Source organism: Planococcus citri, chromosome 3 (genome assembly GCF_950023065.1).
Source record: "Planococcus citri chromosome 3, ihPlaCitr1.1, whole genome shotgun sequence".
NCBI lineage: Eukaryota > Metazoa > Arthropoda > Insecta > Hemiptera > Pseudococcidae > Planococcus > Planococcus citri.
This window is the reverse complement of record NC_088679.1, coordinates 53,708,482-53,726,879: the sequence shown is the minus strand read 5'-3', so window position 1 is coordinate 53,726,879 and position 18,398 is coordinate 53,708,482. Positions and strand designations below refer to the sequence as shown.

Genomic DNA, 18,398 nt, shown 5'->3' with positions numbered 1-18,398 from the left:
TCGCAGCCCTCTAGCCCTTTTTTAAAGGCTGTTAGGGTGTGTCAAAATTTTCAGTGAACTTGAAATATCATCCATTTCAGCAGAGGATTACTCGATAACCGCTATAACTATACCAAAATGGATCTTTCTCCAATAGTTAGGGGTTTTAAAAGGCTATTTGGTGTTATCATAAAAATCAGTGTTGCCACTTTTTTTCATTCGAAAAATTAGCTCAAAAAGTTTCAAAACGTAGTTTTCATATCGTTCCGACTCTCAAAAATTCTGAAAAAAATATATTATGGACACCTTTTCATTCTGAATAACATATTAAAAAATTGGGATGGGATTATTGCGTAAAGTGGATTTAAAAAAATTGAATGTTTGCGAAAAAATGCGATTTTTTAATTTAAAACATAAAAAAAAAGATTTGATTAGTGAAGTTGACCCAATTGATCCCTATTTTTACGTACTCGTTGAGAAAGTTGGAAAATCCTTTCACTCGATGAAATGAACTCATCACAAAAAAATCAAAATTCGAAAAAATTCGATTTTCAATTCGAATGATCAAAAAAAGTTTATTTATTCAGTCGTCTTATTTAGACCTCTTTCTGACGTATTTCATGAAAAAATTGATAAAAATTACTCTCATACCAAAAAAATTAAAATTCGTTTATTTTTTGAATCTTTTCGAATTACCAAAGATTATCTAGGTAGAAATTTAATTCTCTAAAATTTAGTGCTGATCAGTTTTGTTGTGAAACCCTTCATTCAATCTGCAGAGCGCTTCAAAATCTGTTTTTTTGTAACTTTCTTGACAATGTAAACCTTCTCGAAAAAAAACGAATGACACAAACAATTGAAAATTCAATCCTCCACAACTTTGGTTCCTTTCATTTTTTCCGTAAAACTAATCACTTCAATTTCATTTTTTTTTTGCACAATTGCTCACTTTTTACAAATCTGATATTTTTTTCTTTTTATTTAAACGAAAACACTGAAAAATAACTTTAAAAAGTTGAGAAAAAATCTGACAAAACGTAGCTGATGGAAAACTTTAAAAATGGCTGAATCGTTCGACAATTAAGTACATATAAAATTTGTTGGTTCAAATTGATTTCGTTGTGGATCACTGGATAAGGGAATCGTCAATATTTCTTCTAGATGATTAAAGAAAGAGAATGAGAAAAATGATATGTACGACAACGTATAAAAAATTAAAATACGGAGTGAATTCCATCATGTACATTATATCAAACAGCAATTATTCTAATCCAACAATAAAATTGAATTTTACGACTTCAAAAGGGATACAAGAACGAGGACTGAATAAGACGAGTCTATGTAAATATGTCAAAAAGTAATTAATAGTTGATAATAAAATAATGTCAGGAAAATCGACCAACAGTAGGTCAGTCGATAGACGACCATGCACGAGAACAAAAAAATACCTATGATAAATAAGTACCTATTACCTACTTACCTACTATAGATAAGTAGTGTTTTAGTATGAAAATGATTTATAATTTAATGAGGAGTAATATGGGATGAAAAAATACAATGAAAGCGTTTCATCAAGACATGATTGACGAACCCAAGCCCTTTACTTCCCCTTATTTCCTCCAGGTAGTAAGTATAAATACAAAAGAAAAACGATCGCGATGCGACGTTGCAAAACAGTCTCCCAACTTCCCATGTCATTTCTTTTCTATAAAATGAAAAACATATACAACAAGAACATAGACATACATACTGAAACAAGAATTTTTCATCGCTCATGGATGGTTGTGGTAGGTGTATATTCTACGGAAGAAAAAAACAATTATGGTAAGAGAATTCGTATATATACATAGTGTCTTTGCGCATTGTATAAATTATACGATCTGGATTATAAAAAAAAAATTCACTAGGTACCGCACGTAAAAGTTGTATAGGCTATATAAGCTGGTCGAACATAAAAATAATATTATTTCATAGGCTAGTAAAAAAATTCCTAATGAAATATTGGCTGCCAAGATTGCGGAAAATTTTACGCAATAAAATTTACTGCTTTTTAAAGACATAGTAGTACGCTATGGTAAAAGGTAGTATCGAACGTATAATTCTCGTATTCCGAGCATTTCGTTGTAGTACGAGTATAGTATTCGAAACGAGGAACTAAAAATTTCCTTATTTTGACGAGCAAACAATGGGGTAAACATTTAAACACTCGACTCGACTCGTTCGATAAGATGTCTGTGTAAATTTGACAAATGACAGAACCAATTTAATGGTAAAATTGGCGTAAAATTAAAAAATAGATTACCTATGTTTTGGCAATACCGTTCGATAACTTCATTACACCGCCCCCTTTACGAGTCGATGACGGGGGCGGTGGTGGTGGCGGCGACGACGCCGACGACGACGACCTTCAAACTGTAGTATACTGACAATTACTGAGATATTATGCAAAGACTTGTTTCCGAAAGGGTTACACTTTCACATCGCTCGAATATTATAAAGTTGAGAAAATTCGAGCGAAGGGGAGAGGTTAGCTTTTACTACGAAAAGGTGTATGCGCTATCAACCCCGCCGCCGAGTCTACAAAAGCTAGAACGTTGGGCGTTAAGGTAACTTTCGTAGGCTACGCTTACCCGTTCAATAAAGGTCTTTCTCACTTCTCACTAGCCTACCCTATAGTAACGAAAGGATGACCTGCTGTTTTTCTGCAGTCTTGGCGTGTTCCCGTTTTCTCTTTACAACGATATCGTTTGTCGCAGGAGGTGAAAATAGTCGATTTTTTTTCATCATACAAGCATATACGTATGAAGTACAAGTACATGAAGGTACACCACGTGTTCTACATCCATGTGTACACTTTACATAGGTACCTACAATCTACATACATATAAACCGAATGAGGATAGCCTTCATTTTCAAATTTTTAAATTTTGTGAGGTTGATCTAACACGTTCTCCACCTGTTTATAAAGTACCTTTCAAATACGAGTAAATAAATCACTAACACCAAAAAAATTTTATAACTCAAAATTTTGTATAAACCGTTTGCTTCAATTCTCCATGGTTCTTTCACAAAGATTGAGCACCAGAAATTCGCATCGTCTCAAATTAAAAATATAATTGGCTTACGATAATACCTCACAATGCACAATTCTGTGATAAAGATTGAAAAAAAACTGAGAATTTTCTATTTTGATAATTTTAACCCTCCTGTAATACTTCTGCAGGAATTATCTATCCAAATAAGAAATGACTCCAAAATTTTTTCAGCTCGCCAAGAATTTACAGAGTGTTACAGGAGCAAATACTCATTAAAGTGCATTTTTTTTAAACCTAGATTTTGGCAGAAATTGGCAAAAAAGTTTATTTTGAGTGAGACACGAACCACGGATATTTTTTTAATGTCCTAGCCTTGCTGAGAGCCAAGCCAACGATTCTCAAAGTAGGATAATTCGTCTTCTATGCAACACCTCGGCCACCCCTCTCCCTGGAAAAGAGGAATTTTGGTTTTTAAACCGGTCTAGTCCATTGAATTTGAAATTCGCTACCACTTTTTATTGCTCTACCAACAAATTATATGAGGAGTATGTTGTAAAAACTGTGGTTTTTTTTATCGATGTTATGGCACTTTTCTACTATTAAAATTAGTACCTATACATTCAGGAAAAGCTAACACTGGATTCATCTCAGCAGATTGAAATTCCGTAATCGCCACACTTTTTGCGATTATTTCGACAAAATTCTTTAAATTGACTCAGTTTTTGGGGGCGGGGGACTTCTTCAAACAAACACTAGAACAAAACCAAAAAATAAATATTGTAACTTTAATTTATGAGCCTCCATGAAAAAATTGATAATGACAAAAAATATTTTATTTTTAATTAACTACAACTTTTGTGCGAACAATTTCTCTATATTTACGTGATTTGAAAATTTATTGGCGAAAAACCAAAATAAGAGCCTCTATAGGTTCTGTCGCAGTGGAAGAAAGGAATTTTGCTTAAGCCACTGTGTATCTCATACTGATTACATGAGCCTATGTTAACCTAATTCTCAAGAAACAGGGGCAGCAATGGATTCGTTAAATTTTTTTTTTTTTTAAATCAGTGTACTTATGAATTTCTATCTTGACACAGTTCAAAAGCTATGATGAATAGAGAGTTGAAATTCGCGCTGAAAGAAAGTGGGCTTGTCTAGATTTGTTTGATGTGGTGGGTTTTTCTCATACGTGAACTGGGAAGCTCACAGTTGTAGAAATAGAGAGAAAAACCTACTCAGAAGCTTCGGATTTTGTCATTTTTTTCGAAGGCAAGCCCTCGTGAGCTATTATGTTGTTCTTGAAAGAAAAAACTTAATTTGTGTACTAATTTTAATGTCACAAATTCCAACCTTCCATCTTATTTAGATTAAGAATCAATAATAAAAAAAAACAACAACAACAACAACAACAACAAGCAAGAAATGTGGCTTGGGGTAGTGACGAGGTTGGAGAAAGCTTTTCAAAAAACACCGCAAACCAGCGGCTATGATGCATACATTTACATACTTTTCACATGTTATGTGTTCAAAAACAAAATGAAAACTCCCTCGAGATTTTTTTTTATTATTTTGACCTTGATCCACTATTGAAAAAATTTTGAAAAGAAAACTGAAGATATATACTTAGTCCAAGAGCTATACCTACTGCGATATGGGCCGAAATAACTGAAAGCTGGGGATGGTCTCAAAAGTTAGTCTACATACATACCCCAATTTTGAAAACACTCGGTATGCTGATCCGCAGCATGTTGCCTTAAAGCGCAGTGAAAGCTTGAAAGTTCACAATTTTTCTGAACTGGCTAAAATTGGTGCCTAATTATAGCATTTTTCGCGCTGATGAATCCAAATATATCGGTCTGTCGACCCATAAGTGCCGCCAAAGCCCCGCCAGACTGGGTCAAAGGGGGAGCGAATTTGACCAATTTCATGTTTTTGGGCTAAATTCTCATAAAAAGCTATAAAATCGGGTTAAAAATTACATCGAGCAGTTTAACGAAATGTTCTATGGCTAAGACGATTTTCAGGCACTGAAATTTTTCAAAATTTTCATTTTTTGGGGGGTGGGAAGGGGGGGAGAGTATCCTGACACATCAAAATATATGTTTTTTGGGTCGTAGAATTCAATTATGGCAATATTTTTCACAATGGGGGACAATGATGGCAGTTAATTAGAGGAATCATTCTTTGTTAAAGAAGTGCAAAATACTTGTGAGATTCTGGATGAAAAACTGTACCAACATTTCGGATTTCTCATGAAACGCAATCGTAATCGTAAGCTAAGAATACACGCGGAGATCACTCAAAGACACGTCTTACAAGTCACAAAGTTATCCTGAAAGAAAGTACCAAAGCATATAGCCAATTCATAGGTACGCGTAAGAAGACATCTCATTACCTATCTTACCACTACGATGGAAACAATATTTCGACTAAAAATACACATTGCGAACCGTGAAAATAAAATATTACCTAAATACAAATCACGCGAATCTCACGAAACGATCTGATTTCGCCGAAAAAGGTCAATTAATATAAATAGATTTTCAATTTAGGCAGCAATTAGATTAACAACTTTTCATAACGCTAAAGTTTAATTTATCCTTCAAACTTTATAATTAGTTTCGTAACACTTTATTTGCCTTTAAAAGATGAAAAAAATTGAATTATTTTCCATCGCTAATTGCACAAGCGCTTATTCGACCTAATAGTAAAATAAGCTCAATTAATTTCTCGCTTACGCGTTTTAACGTGAAAAATAATGTATATTTTTCTGCATGTTAAAGCTGCGTACAACTGAATCATAAAAATCGCCTGTTTTTTCCCCTCTGTGACGATGCGATAATTTAGATTTTTTAATTTGATCAACTTGTTTCTTTTGGTAGATGAAATAGGCATCCTTATCGTTACAAAATGGGGAAAAATTGTGAAAAATACAGGCAAAATAAAAACTACGAAAAATTAACGCTGAATCATAATGCATCGATTCCTTGGCTTCTAAAGATCTTCATGTACACATTATCAACTTTGCACCCATCCAAATCTTCTCAAGGGCATTTTCTTTACATCTATGTACTTCTTCTCTATTTCTCAAACCATTCTTCTTCCATAGAATACCTATTTTCCATCAACTCCAACATGCATACGAATATAAGCACCAGTTTTTTCAACATCACATCAAATTTTCACTGAAAATCACTATCACAATGAAAAAAATTCCCAACTCACCCTGTAACCAACCTGAGCCGCGCCAGCGATGTAAATAAATTCTCATCTTATCTTTATGGGTAAATTGTCGTTAACGCGGAAAATTGCAACTTTTTAGAAATCCGGTTACTTAAATTTATACTAGGATGACACGCAATACAACACACACTATCACATTTGTACACCTTCGGATAGTATTAACCACAGGAAAAATACCAATTGCGAGAATACTACCTATTTAGCAAGCGAAAGCGAAGGCTGAAATGAAAGAATTTCGCGTGCCTAGAGGACATCTAACTTCTCAGCTAACTACGATCGATATACATAAAACTACACCGAAGGAAGATCTTTAAAAAACATTCAAACATTTGGAAAGCAAATCGTCTAAACAATTTATTCTACATATACAGGTGAAAATAAATCTGTAGGTACATGAATCGGTATCTAATGGTTACTCGATTTTTCGCTTTCTTTTAGTTCGAACTTTTATAAGAACGCTGCATGAAAGTTTCAACCGCATATTTCATCGCGGACACCGACCTAGTATACAAGTTTACTATTAACCTGATTACGCCGTGATATGTTTTTTATTTTTGAAAGTATTTCCATACTGTCATTTTTAAAGAAAAGTGCATTTATCACGTAGCGATTTTCGCCTACTGAACTAACCTAATACCTATACCTATAACAAAAGTAGTCACGGAGTCGGAATCGATATAATTAAATTGGTTTTGGGCGGAAGAGAAAAAAAATTTACGAAAAAAAATGGTCGCTGCTCACGCAATTGTCGTTTAATTATTTTACCTATAGGTACAGGAACAAGTAATAGGTAAGTAACGATGAAATGAAATTAGATCGTAGGCGGTTTCTAAAGGAAGTAAATTTGACGTATGAAAATAACCCATTAACCCAACGATTGATGCTCCGAAAATTGCAAATTGATTGACAGTGACAGTAAATCATGAATATAAAATATAACGGTTTGAAATTTTTTTCATCGTACTACTTTGTGAATTATGCAAATTTTTTATAAGATTTTCATCATGACACTGTTACTATCTGCTAAGAACTTCTGGAAGCACTCCCAAACTTTACATATAGGTACTTAAATGATGAAATAACCAGTTCAATAAGATGATTTTGAATATTTCGAATTTCAAATGAGCATAAACTTCAAAATTCCTCTGATTGCTAAAATAATGATTAATATGTACCTAATAAGGGAGGTAAGGATCCCAACTGGCTGAAAAATTTTGAACCGGACAAAACTAAATCGAAAGAGCATGCAAAAATCTACCACCAGCTGAAATTTCAAGTGCTAAAGTGCAGTTTTCAACCTTTGGTGAATTTTTAAAAAGAACATTTGGGCCCAAAATGGAAAGAAATCAAAATTTTATCAAATTAACCTAGAAAGCTGAAATTTGGGATTTACCCTATTTAAGATCCGCCGAATCAATTGGAAACGGTTGCTAGCTGTTTTAAGCACTTCTAGAGCTAACAAACACCAACTGCGAGCATCGTGTCCAATGGTACTATAAACCAAATTCCAGCTTTTTAGGTTAATATGGTGAAATTTTGTTTTATTTCTATTTTGAGCCCTAATTTGATTTTTCAAATTCACCAACTACGAACGGTCGAAAAATAAACTTTGGTACCTGAAATTTTGGCTGGTGGTATATTTTTGCATGGTTTTATCCGTCTAGGTAGCTTTGTCTGATTCAAAAATTTTTCTACCATTAGGGATACTTCCCCTGTAAACAATTACTCAGATTTGACTCTTCGTCAGTTCGCTAAGAGGTGTCACATCAGTCACATGCGTAAAATGCTGCCACACTGATGCCACTAAAAATTGAAACAACTAAACAAGGTTAAAATTTCAGTGCTAGTCAGCTAGTCAGCTAGTGTGCTTAATTGGTTACTAGATTATCGTGTGCGTGAATGGAAAGAGGTGGGGGGGGGATCGAACTCCTAAAACGTTCTGAACGACGAGTGAAAGTTTTCATACGAAGATCATTCCCACTAAATAACAAAAGGTGAAAAAGTTACACAATTTTTGAAAATATGCAATGGAATTGGTAATTGGAATGGTTGAAATCTTGGTGAACCCCAAAATGACCCCAAAGAAAGTTTTTTTAAATTAAAAACATAGATTGGCAACGTGAAATAGATGCATATGATTGGTGGAATGTTATCACCTCAGTCTAACAACCAATCTAGCCTGATCAACCGAAACATTTAGCAGAAAGCAGAATGCAGAAAATTTTTCAAGGGTTCACGATATTTCTGGGCACCCTGTAGGTATCGTTTTGATTTGAAATCTATAAATTCTTATCTCTAGCGTAGGTACCACTCTCTCTCAACATTTCTGAGAAAATCGACTAGCAATTCTGCAAACTACATTCGGTATTGGCACTCACTGATACCTAATTTCAGTACCGACAGCGAAGTATTACATAGAACCTTCATTACTCGTGGGTGATAATTGATAACTGATGAAACTACGTACGTAGGTTAGGTACTTATATTGTACAATGTACTTGTACCTATGTCCTATGTAAGTAAATACATATAAGTAATATAATCTTACCACATGGCCATTGAGTATTGACGAGCAGTTCTTCGTTTTGCTAAAGCCGATGAACTGATGAAAGACCATTTTATGTACCATTGCAATGTAGATAACCGGACTTCGTCAGTTAGTTCACTCATCAATCATCAATATTCAAGCATTATACTGTCTTGTGCAATTAATCGAATCATTTGAAGATTAAAATTGAAATTAAACTGTTCGAATGATAGAATCCAGAGGAACACAGAAACACAAATAAAAGAAAACACGATTCGCCATCGAAATCAAAACCAAAAACATCATTGAAACTACGCACCCGCAAAACTCGATGTTACTCATTACATCTGATGAATTCCGATAACATTACTCAATTTTTTGACTGAACATGAGTCAAGTATTCTAATTCAGTAATTCTAAATCTAAATCTATTTTGTTACTGTTATCGCTTATCTACAAACGTCCAAAAGAAAACTGATAAGAACTAAGACGGTCGAGCAGATTCGCGAATGAATAGTAGACAAACGTGTTCGTTACGATTCGCAGATTATGTAATTCAACTTCTCCTCTTTCGATTTTATTTTTATTTTTTTATTGAATGAAAAATTTGAAAATTGAAAAGAAAATGAATAAATCCCAGAATTATTTATTAACAAGAGCTAACAACATCGCTATCAAAAGTGTTGACTCAATCCACTGTCCAGTCCAGGCGGTCACTGCTGTTACTAGACGTTAAAGTACACTAGTTTTTTTTTCCGGTGCAAAAACTCGGAAGTCATCGGGTACAGTCGGAAATACTTCGTTCGACTTGTTCTATTTTTCTAGTGTGATAACTGATAACTCAAACTCTGTTCTGCTTTATAAAGATGAAAAGAAATTATATAACATTCCATTACGTACTACATTTCCATAATATTAATCGTTAGATGGTTCAATTATCATCACTTCAAGGTAGTTTTTTAATAAAGTTAAGCCCGACAGTGGTGATACTTATCGTTCACCAACTGTACATACTCCACAAAACATAATATCATATCACATAAGTACGCAAATTTGGATTATATGAGTTGAAAAACAATTGTTGAAAGCTCGGAAATACGTAATAATCTACTTAATTCAACTTGTTTACTGTGTTTTCATATTTTCATTCTCAGTTCGCGGTGATTATGTCAATAATCTTCGCATCTACAGTGACAGTGGTTTTTCAATCAACATCAACTATCGAGTAAGTTCATATGAACATCATTAGTATGCTTTAGTTGTGGAAAAATACTTGACATCAAAAATTTGAATTTGAAAAACCAGTGTCAGGGAAGATCATCATTGATAAAAATAATAAAATCATCGCACCTTACGAATTACGATGAAATGATAAATACAAGTTGAACGAAGTACCTCCGACAATACCCGACGGCTTCCGAGTTTTTGCACCGGAAAAAAAAACTAGTGCACTTTAACGTCTAGTCACGGCACTAACCTACACTTTTCTTTTTTTTTTTTAACGAAAAAATAACTTCAGAATTTCGATTTGATTTGAATGATTTGATCTTTAACAAATTTGAAATTTTCAAAATATTCTCTATTTCAGTCATACAGAAGTTCTTTAATCATCTTTGAAAATTTGCTGGTCAAAAGACATCCTCGTAGTGTCCACCTCGAAATCGGACCACGAGAATAAGCTACAAATCGATTTTTAGCTGCCCAAATTAATTTCCACACCTTCTAGAGGAGTTTTAAAATTCTGGATGAATCTAAAATCACGCCGGAGGCTTCAGAATTGAGAATAGCTTGAAATGGTGAAATTCGAATTCAAGGAGTTGGTTTTAGAAAGGATACAGTCACTCATGCTCATTTCAAGAATTACCGAACAAACAGAAAGTTTTTGATTTTGATTTTTATAAAAATGTGCTGGTTAAAAATGCACTCGAGCTTTTCCGTCTAGAAATCGGGCCAAATGCGGACTAAAGTGTTAAATAGGTTGAGAATAAGCCGCAACTCGATTTTTAGGCTGCCAAAGCTGCTAAGAACTAAAGTAAGCTATTGTTTAGTTTTTCCCAAATTAAATATCATAAAATTGATTTATCTATCTATTATAAAATTTGACCTTGCTTTGTGGACCCCTTGCTCAGCTTCCTGTATGACTAAAAACTCAAAATTTTTCTGATATCTAATATCCCACATTGGAAGTAAATTTTCTTACGCAAATGCAACTGTGCAGGAAACTGACGACTCACTCCAGTGCATTAATCAAAATAATTTTCAATGATTGAATTCGAATATTTAAAATAAAATGTGAAATTTTATTTGACAAATCACAAAAAAAATCCGATCAAGTAAATTATTATTGCCGGGAACTAGATAGGTACTCATCACATATTTGATCACTTATGTGTACATCGAAAATTTATTCGATGAATAACATTTAAGCTTTTCAGCTAAGAAATTATTCAAAGATCACAGTGTCCCAAATAAAATCGTTAATACAAATAATTTATGTACAATTAAAAAAAAACAGTAAGGTACCTAAAGTGAAACTATAAGCAATTAAGCACGTGGAAAAACAAGAATAATAAAACGTTCAACTAAGTACACCTACTGTGTAAATACCAGGAGTAAGTACGAGTAATAATGCCGAGAAAATCGATCGCATAACGTATTACAATAACCATGGCGAACAAAACTTTCCCAAAAGGATGATGCAGAATCATTAATCTCCCTACCTCAGGGGCGCTGTTCTAGACAGCATACGCTGACTGGTTTTCTATAAAAGGTCCAAATTATGTTATCTATTAGAACATCTTACCTTAAACAGCAATCCCTTAATTAATAGACCTCGTGTAAAACTAGCTTTTATTATGCGTATGTGTACACACAAGACTCATTCTTCGAGATTTAATTAATTAAACCACTCGGTGACTCGGTAAACATAAAGGTGACTTGAAAAATCTTTTTGAATGATTCAATTTTGGCCAAAGATTACTTACCTACCTTGTAAGTAAAATTATAACTTTGAAACACATGCCTACGCGTACGTCCTATCTCACATATGTGTACCTAACACAGGGTAACTTCGATTGAAATTTTGTTTTCAAGTACATAACCTACATATATTGCATTACTGTGGTACCTAAACTAACTCTCCTCGTAAATTAACTTGGTCCTTCATTCTGTATGAGTTTTTTCTGTTTTATTTACCTAATTACATACTTCAATCATTTGAAGATACGTTTTCTTAAAGAAATTCAGAACATTTTTCTCCCATCGGAGGCACAAAATTAAAACACAGAAAAAGATTAGAACTGTAGTTTATCTTTGACTGCTTATTTTAGAAACAAAAATAAGAGAAATTTTACTAGACTATAAAGTACCTAAGTACATTGTTCAACGAACAGAAACGCCGTAAACATTCAATTAGGCAAAAGAATGAACAGAAAGTTGTTTTTATATCAAAACAAAGTACAAGCATTTAGGATAAAAGACACAAGGTCGTATCTAATAGGAAAAAAAATTAATAAAATAAAAACTGCCGATGAAATAACATCTGCTTTTAAAACTTTTAAATATTCTTGTACATACTGTGAAAAAAAATTGCTTTTCAACGTTTCTTTCAGCAGTATATCTAGGTACCTATGGAGTTGGAGACTCTACCTTCTCATACTTCAGCTTCAAAGTATATTCAATACCTATTCTTACGATCATTTTGAAGTTTTTTTTCGCTTTCCCCCTTTAGCAATCTAGTTTTGAAATTGATTCATGAATAAGCGGTGAAATGATTTGGGTAAATTGAAGAGGTACTTTTGAGCGTGCTTGCGAATTTTATTTGTTCCGGAACGTTCCGTTAAGGAAACCTTATTAAAACGTTAATATTACGCGGTTCCCTTTTGACATAATTTTTTTCAAAATTTTTCCACCATATCGAATATTTATCGAATACGACGAATATAAGTGTAGCTATGCAGAAGCCAACTGCGCTTGGATTTTCTTCATCAATGGGCACCATTCGGTTACAAATTGTACGTTCATTGTATATCCTTGATAAATCCGTAGTCTTTTCTTGGTTTCTTCAAATATCGAGATTTTTTTCATTTAAAGTGACCCAATTTCGCAACAACTTTGCGAATTAAGATTTTTAACGAGTTTCTCTGTGATATTCAATTTCAATATTGCGTCAACACATATTCAATTTCGTGGTTGAAAATTTCTTCTTTAATATTTCGGTACCTAATAACGTAAAATTGCAACATTGCAAATGAAATCGTCCGGTGCGCAATTTAAAAATAAAAATATTATTAAATTGTGACAAAAAAAAATTAATAAAAGTGTGGATATCCTTTATCTGTGGCCTACTTAATTTACGCGCATGGTGGTCTAAATACCCAGATCATATCGTTTTCAATCAAGTTTTATTTCATTTCACCAGAAATTTGTTCATAAACGAGTTTCGTTGCGTATTTTACGAATAATGCGAGTTGAAAAAGCAAAGTTATTAGAAATGTTCTTTACTTACCTATATTTTGAAAACTGTTAAATTTCCTAAATGGTTTTGAATTTGAATATTTTTCAAGTTTGCAGTATCAAAGTACCTCCTTGAGTCATTTTTAGCTACTTACAATCTTATTGCACAAATTTGTATCAATTATTCATAAATCTTCAGTACCTAACTATGTTTATTACAGAACGAAAATTGACTTAAAGTTATCATTTTTGTTTTTTTACAGCTTGGGTACTTGGTAAAGAACTGTGTAAAGCCGTGCCCTATGTTCAAGGAGTAGCAATAAATGCTTCTGTGTATAGTTTGATAGCAGTCTCGCATGACAGGTAAGACTTAAATCATTTTATAATTTATTTTACTTCATTATGAATACCTAGCTCATTATAAGCGAAAAGATACTTACAAAAATTACCAAGTAGGTACTTATAGGTAATTAGGTAAACAATATTAGCATTCCTTTGAAAGCTCTGAAGAAGTACCTACTCTCACGAAAATAGTTAAGCTCATTAATGAGGTAGATAGGTGTACCTACTTCAGCCGCAAGTTCAATGTAGTTTCAGAAAAATATCAAATTTCGTTTTGAAATTCTCGTTTAAGAAATGCATAAAAAATACTTAGGCAGGTACCTACATTGGCACCGTCGGACCTTCCACAAAACACTGTTAAAATACGAAAACTGTCAACTTTATTATAAATACATCAACGTATAATGAATAATGATTAGAAATGAGGTTTCACAAACAAAGGAGCGGGATGCAATAATGGAGCAGGATGCAATAAAGGAGCAGGATGCAATAAAGGAGCACTCTTAACAATTAAAGGAGCTGTATGAGGATGCACCGACAAAACTGGAGCTGATTTTAATAACAATGGGGCTGGAACAACTGGATGATGAACGAATGGTTGGTGAACAATTGGTTGGTGAACAACTGGAACAATGGGAGCTGTTTTCAGGAGAACAGGACTCGGGTGATGGACTATTGAAGAATGACTAACAGCGCCTGGTAAAATGACTGGAGCCGTATGAACGATTGGTGCTGGGTGAATGATTGGAGCCGGGTGAATGATTGGAGCTGAATGAACGATTGGTGCTGGGTGAATGATTGGTGCCGGGTGAACGATTGGAGCCGCATGGACGATTGGTGCCGAATGTACGACTGGAACCGGGTGGATAGCTGGGACAGGGTGGACTATTGGCGCCAAAAAGCCTGGTTTCGCAATCGGTGAGCCATGGCAGATCGCGACTAATGAGATCAACAGCTGTAAAATACGTAAAGTGTTTAGTTATTTGGATATCATCCATGGTATTATTAGAGTGTGTATGACTGAGGAAGCCTACAATGGTCAGACTTTGAAAAGTTTACACTGCTCGAGCAAACAGGTGGGGGGAGTGAACTAATACAATGCTGGAAGTTTGAAAGGAACCCAACAGATACACCAGAGAGAAAATTTTGGATGAGTAAACAACCTGTATTAAAAATTGATGGGGTTGCAAATGAGTTTTTGAAAAACTTGTGATTTAAGAAATGTTTGAAGAAAGGAATGTTCCTGCAGTTCAATATTGATGAGTTTGCTCAAATCATGGATTTCAATCTAGCTTTTCAGAATAGATACATTAATACGAGTAGTTAAGATTAATTATCAACTTTGAAATTGGTCAATAAAAAAATTCTAAATCTCCAGAAAAAGCACTGAACAATTTCGGTAAAGTATAAAATCTCTAGATGTAGTAGGAGAGGGCAGAATCGCATAAAAATTAATTCGACTCACAAATCGCATTCAATCATGTTGAGAATCCTTGTGGCTTGTTTTTTACACATTTTTTGAAACTATACACAATTACTTAGGTTTTATTTTTTTCCCTACCTAGTTTTTTCATTAAAAAAAATTATTTCAAAGTTTTATTTTTCTCCTAGTTTTTTTATTTAAAAAAATGATTTCAATCTATAAAGTGAGCATATCATGACAATATGCTAATTTTGCGAGAGTGAATTAAAAAAAAAAAAAAAACTAAAATTTGCTAAATTGTTGGTTCAAAAATTGAGGAAAAAACAGATTCGAATCCTCAATATTTTCGAATCACATATCACATCCCATTTTTGCGATTACAATCAGTTTGAAAGACCAACGTTTAAAAATCGCTTAAAAAAATATTCGAATAATGAATCACGAATAAAAATTACTGAACATTCCAAATAAATGGTTTAAAAATAAAAATATTTTATATGAATTTAGACTTGAATTAAACTACCCACGTTGACCTTTTCATTGTTTTGTTATTTTTTGCATGAAGATTTTTTTGTTAGCCAAGTCATTCAATCTTGCATTTAAATAAATTTCGGACGCATACATTTGAAACGTCTGATGCCGGAGAAATAATATGAAATATGTAGGTAGGTATTACTGATATAATTTTGCCCCTTCAAACCTTAGAGCTGACAAAACTACACTCCTGAAGTGTGATTTGTGTTGCCAATACTGTTGAAATATTAGGAACTGCAACTTGAAGCATCTCGAATTACATAGTCTTTCAAAAATATTATTTGAGAAAAATACTGGCTTCTTGGAAAATCAAAAATAGAACAATATTTTTCTTCAGAGTTGTTCAAAATACAGGGGTGGATCAATCATGGAGCAGAGATGGTATAATTCATATTACCAATATTGACAACATTAATTTTTAAACAAGAGAATTTTTTAAAGTGGCAACTTTTTCTTCAGAAAATTTGGCCAGAATAGCACGTGAGCTGGAAAAATTGCGCAATTGAAGAAAACTCCAATTATTCTTAGTTGAAAAAGTTGAGTAAACTTAATTTTGAAAGAAGAAAATTTTAAATGGAAAAATTGAGATTTATACATATGTAATTTACTTGATGATTTTTGCTTTCTTATCAGACGTGGTAACAGCAGGAAAGGTTATGAAGTTGATTTTTAGCCTGATGAATTGCTCGTTCTTATTACTTTATACAAAACCGTACATTTTACGACTTTTCAACCTAAGATTCTAGCCCTCTATCCTTTTTAATTATTTTTCATCGACTCATTTCTAATAATCAAAAGCTAATTTTTTCCGACACGCTTAGGGTTGCATTAAAAAATGAAATCATTAGTAAAAAAAATTTTCAAAGTTAAATAAGAATTACTAAGTACTTAAAATGTATTGAAGGCATAAGTACCCAGTCCACTATTCCGTGATTGTATTTGTACATATTTAATTTATTAAATAATAAACATTAAAATATAAAAATTATCATCAGAAAAATTACGTTACCGTTTTCAAAACATTGAAAAGTTTTTTTTTTTTTTTTTGTTACTTGAATCTGACGAAAAAATATTTCGATTTTTTTCTCCTTTTAATTGCGCATTATTCGTGATAAATTCTGTGCAAAAATAAGCGATAAAAATTAAAAAATTTACATGCATGGTTTATGTACAAACGATGGCTCTAATAAATTCTCAAATAGCTCCTGCGTATATTTTACAGCCATCCAAACAACATAAATTTTATGACACCCCTGATATGTGTCCACATTAATATATCTGCCTAGTGCATTCTATTACGATAAAGAACCAATAAAACCACGATCAAATATATTTTACTGATATTTTAATTAAATGTGATTCTGGAAATTAAAATTAGTGATTTTTCAAGGCAAAAGTGCAGTTATTGGAAATACCTATCTATATCTACTCGAGTCTATTGTAATCATCAATTTATTAAATTCAATAGGGAAAAAAGAACGAAATGAACAAAAATAAACATACTTATTTGTTCAATGCATTATAAAATCACAAAAAAAAAAAAAAAAAAACTCGTTTCGAAACTCGCATTCGCGATCCTTTTGCCTTTGAGTATCTACCTAAAACATTTCACGTAAAAAGGGAGATAGATAGCCGAAATGAAATTTATGTTTGTTGAACCACTGCCCTTGAAGTTTGCGTTTTTTTCTCTTTTCTTTAAAATTTATTACATCCCAAAAGCAATTTACCTTCACGATGGAGAAATATGTCGATTTGAGTTTATTATATAGGTCATTTAATAAATTACCGCGAACGGTTCGAAATTACGAGTTAATTTTTCTTAAAAATTTACGCGCTGCGAGTCCTTTGGGTAACTCATAGTTAGCGATTATAATAACGCGTGCGAAGAAAGGAAACAAAATCAGGTACTCACCAATTTCAGGAACATTTTTTTTTTTGGTTTATGGTAACGATGAATAATATTGCAAAGGTGCACAATATACAATAGGAAATGATCGATCAACTCGACAATTTATATAGGTAAACGATAACTTGCTCTCTCTTATTTTGTTATTGCACAGAACGAGCATTCTAGTTAGATCATTGGCGATTTGTTGAGTCTTTTGCCTTGAACTTATAACACATATGGCTACTTATTACCACATCTGTTTAATTATTTGTTTACAATGATGCGTATACTGGTTGAAAAAAAAACCATACTCGTGTATTGGTGGTATTTACCTAGTACATCGAGGTGCTTTGAAATTTATTAGCATTACATTCAAAAAATCCTATTCTTCGATGTCTTTGTAATGATGCGATGAGAATTTATGTAGGTATTTGGTAGGTATAGAGGTAGAGGTATACTGGGTGTAGTATTCGTGTAAGTACAAGATGTCCTGTGTTAAACAACTAAATTGACGTGGCAATTAATTTAAATCTGAATAATGGTCGAGTTTTTCCGTTCATAACCCGTATTTATGGGATAAAATTTTGTGAGTAGATAAAACGGAAATTTGTTTTGATCCAATGACAGAGCAAATACGAACAAAAAAGTTCAATTGAACGAATAGGTATAGTATTTTAAAGAAGAAGACGAAGAAGAAAGATTTTGTCTGAGGAAAATCGAACCTTAGCATCGTACGGTTATTTCTGCATTATTGATAGGCAACCATTTAGCAGATCAGTACTTAAGTAGCGGTGGTTTTGAAGTGAAATCGTGTGGATGTTTGTCCATTGAGTTATTTAATTATGTAAAGAATAGAGGAAGTGTTATTTTCACGTTTACTTTAATTATTAAAACCACATTACAATTCGCGCGTTAAATGGATCAATAATGCTGAACTGCCTAGCCTTATTTTCACACGTGTAGGTTTCCTCC

The 18,398-nt window shown here is 33.1% G+C and overlaps 1 protein-coding gene and 1 long non-coding RNA gene across 3 annotated transcripts in view; one reads left to right on the top strand and one right to left on the bottom strand.

Moving 5' to 3' along the window:
* LOC135840559 (uncharacterized) overlaps positions 1 to 9,490 on the bottom strand; it is a 120,440-nt gene extending 110,950 nt beyond the window's left edge. The window contains exon 1 of the long non-coding RNA XR_010557758.1: positions 8,806 to 9,490. This is a non-coding gene — a long non-coding RNA (uncharacterized LOC135840559). The remainder of the gene's footprint in view (positions 1 to 8,805) is intronic.
* The window catches only part of LOC135840556 (neuropeptide SIFamide receptor-like), a 92,612-nt gene that overhangs the window by 50,922 nt on the left and 23,292 nt on the right, over positions 1 to 18,398 (top strand). For both annotated transcript variants that reach the window (XM_065357161.1, XM_065357162.1), the window contains exon 3: positions 13,503 to 13,602. In XM_065357161.1, coding sequence (XP_065213233.1) covers positions 13,503 to 13,602 — 100 coding nt within the window. The remainder of the gene's footprint in view (positions 1 to 13,502; positions 13,603 to 18,398) is intronic.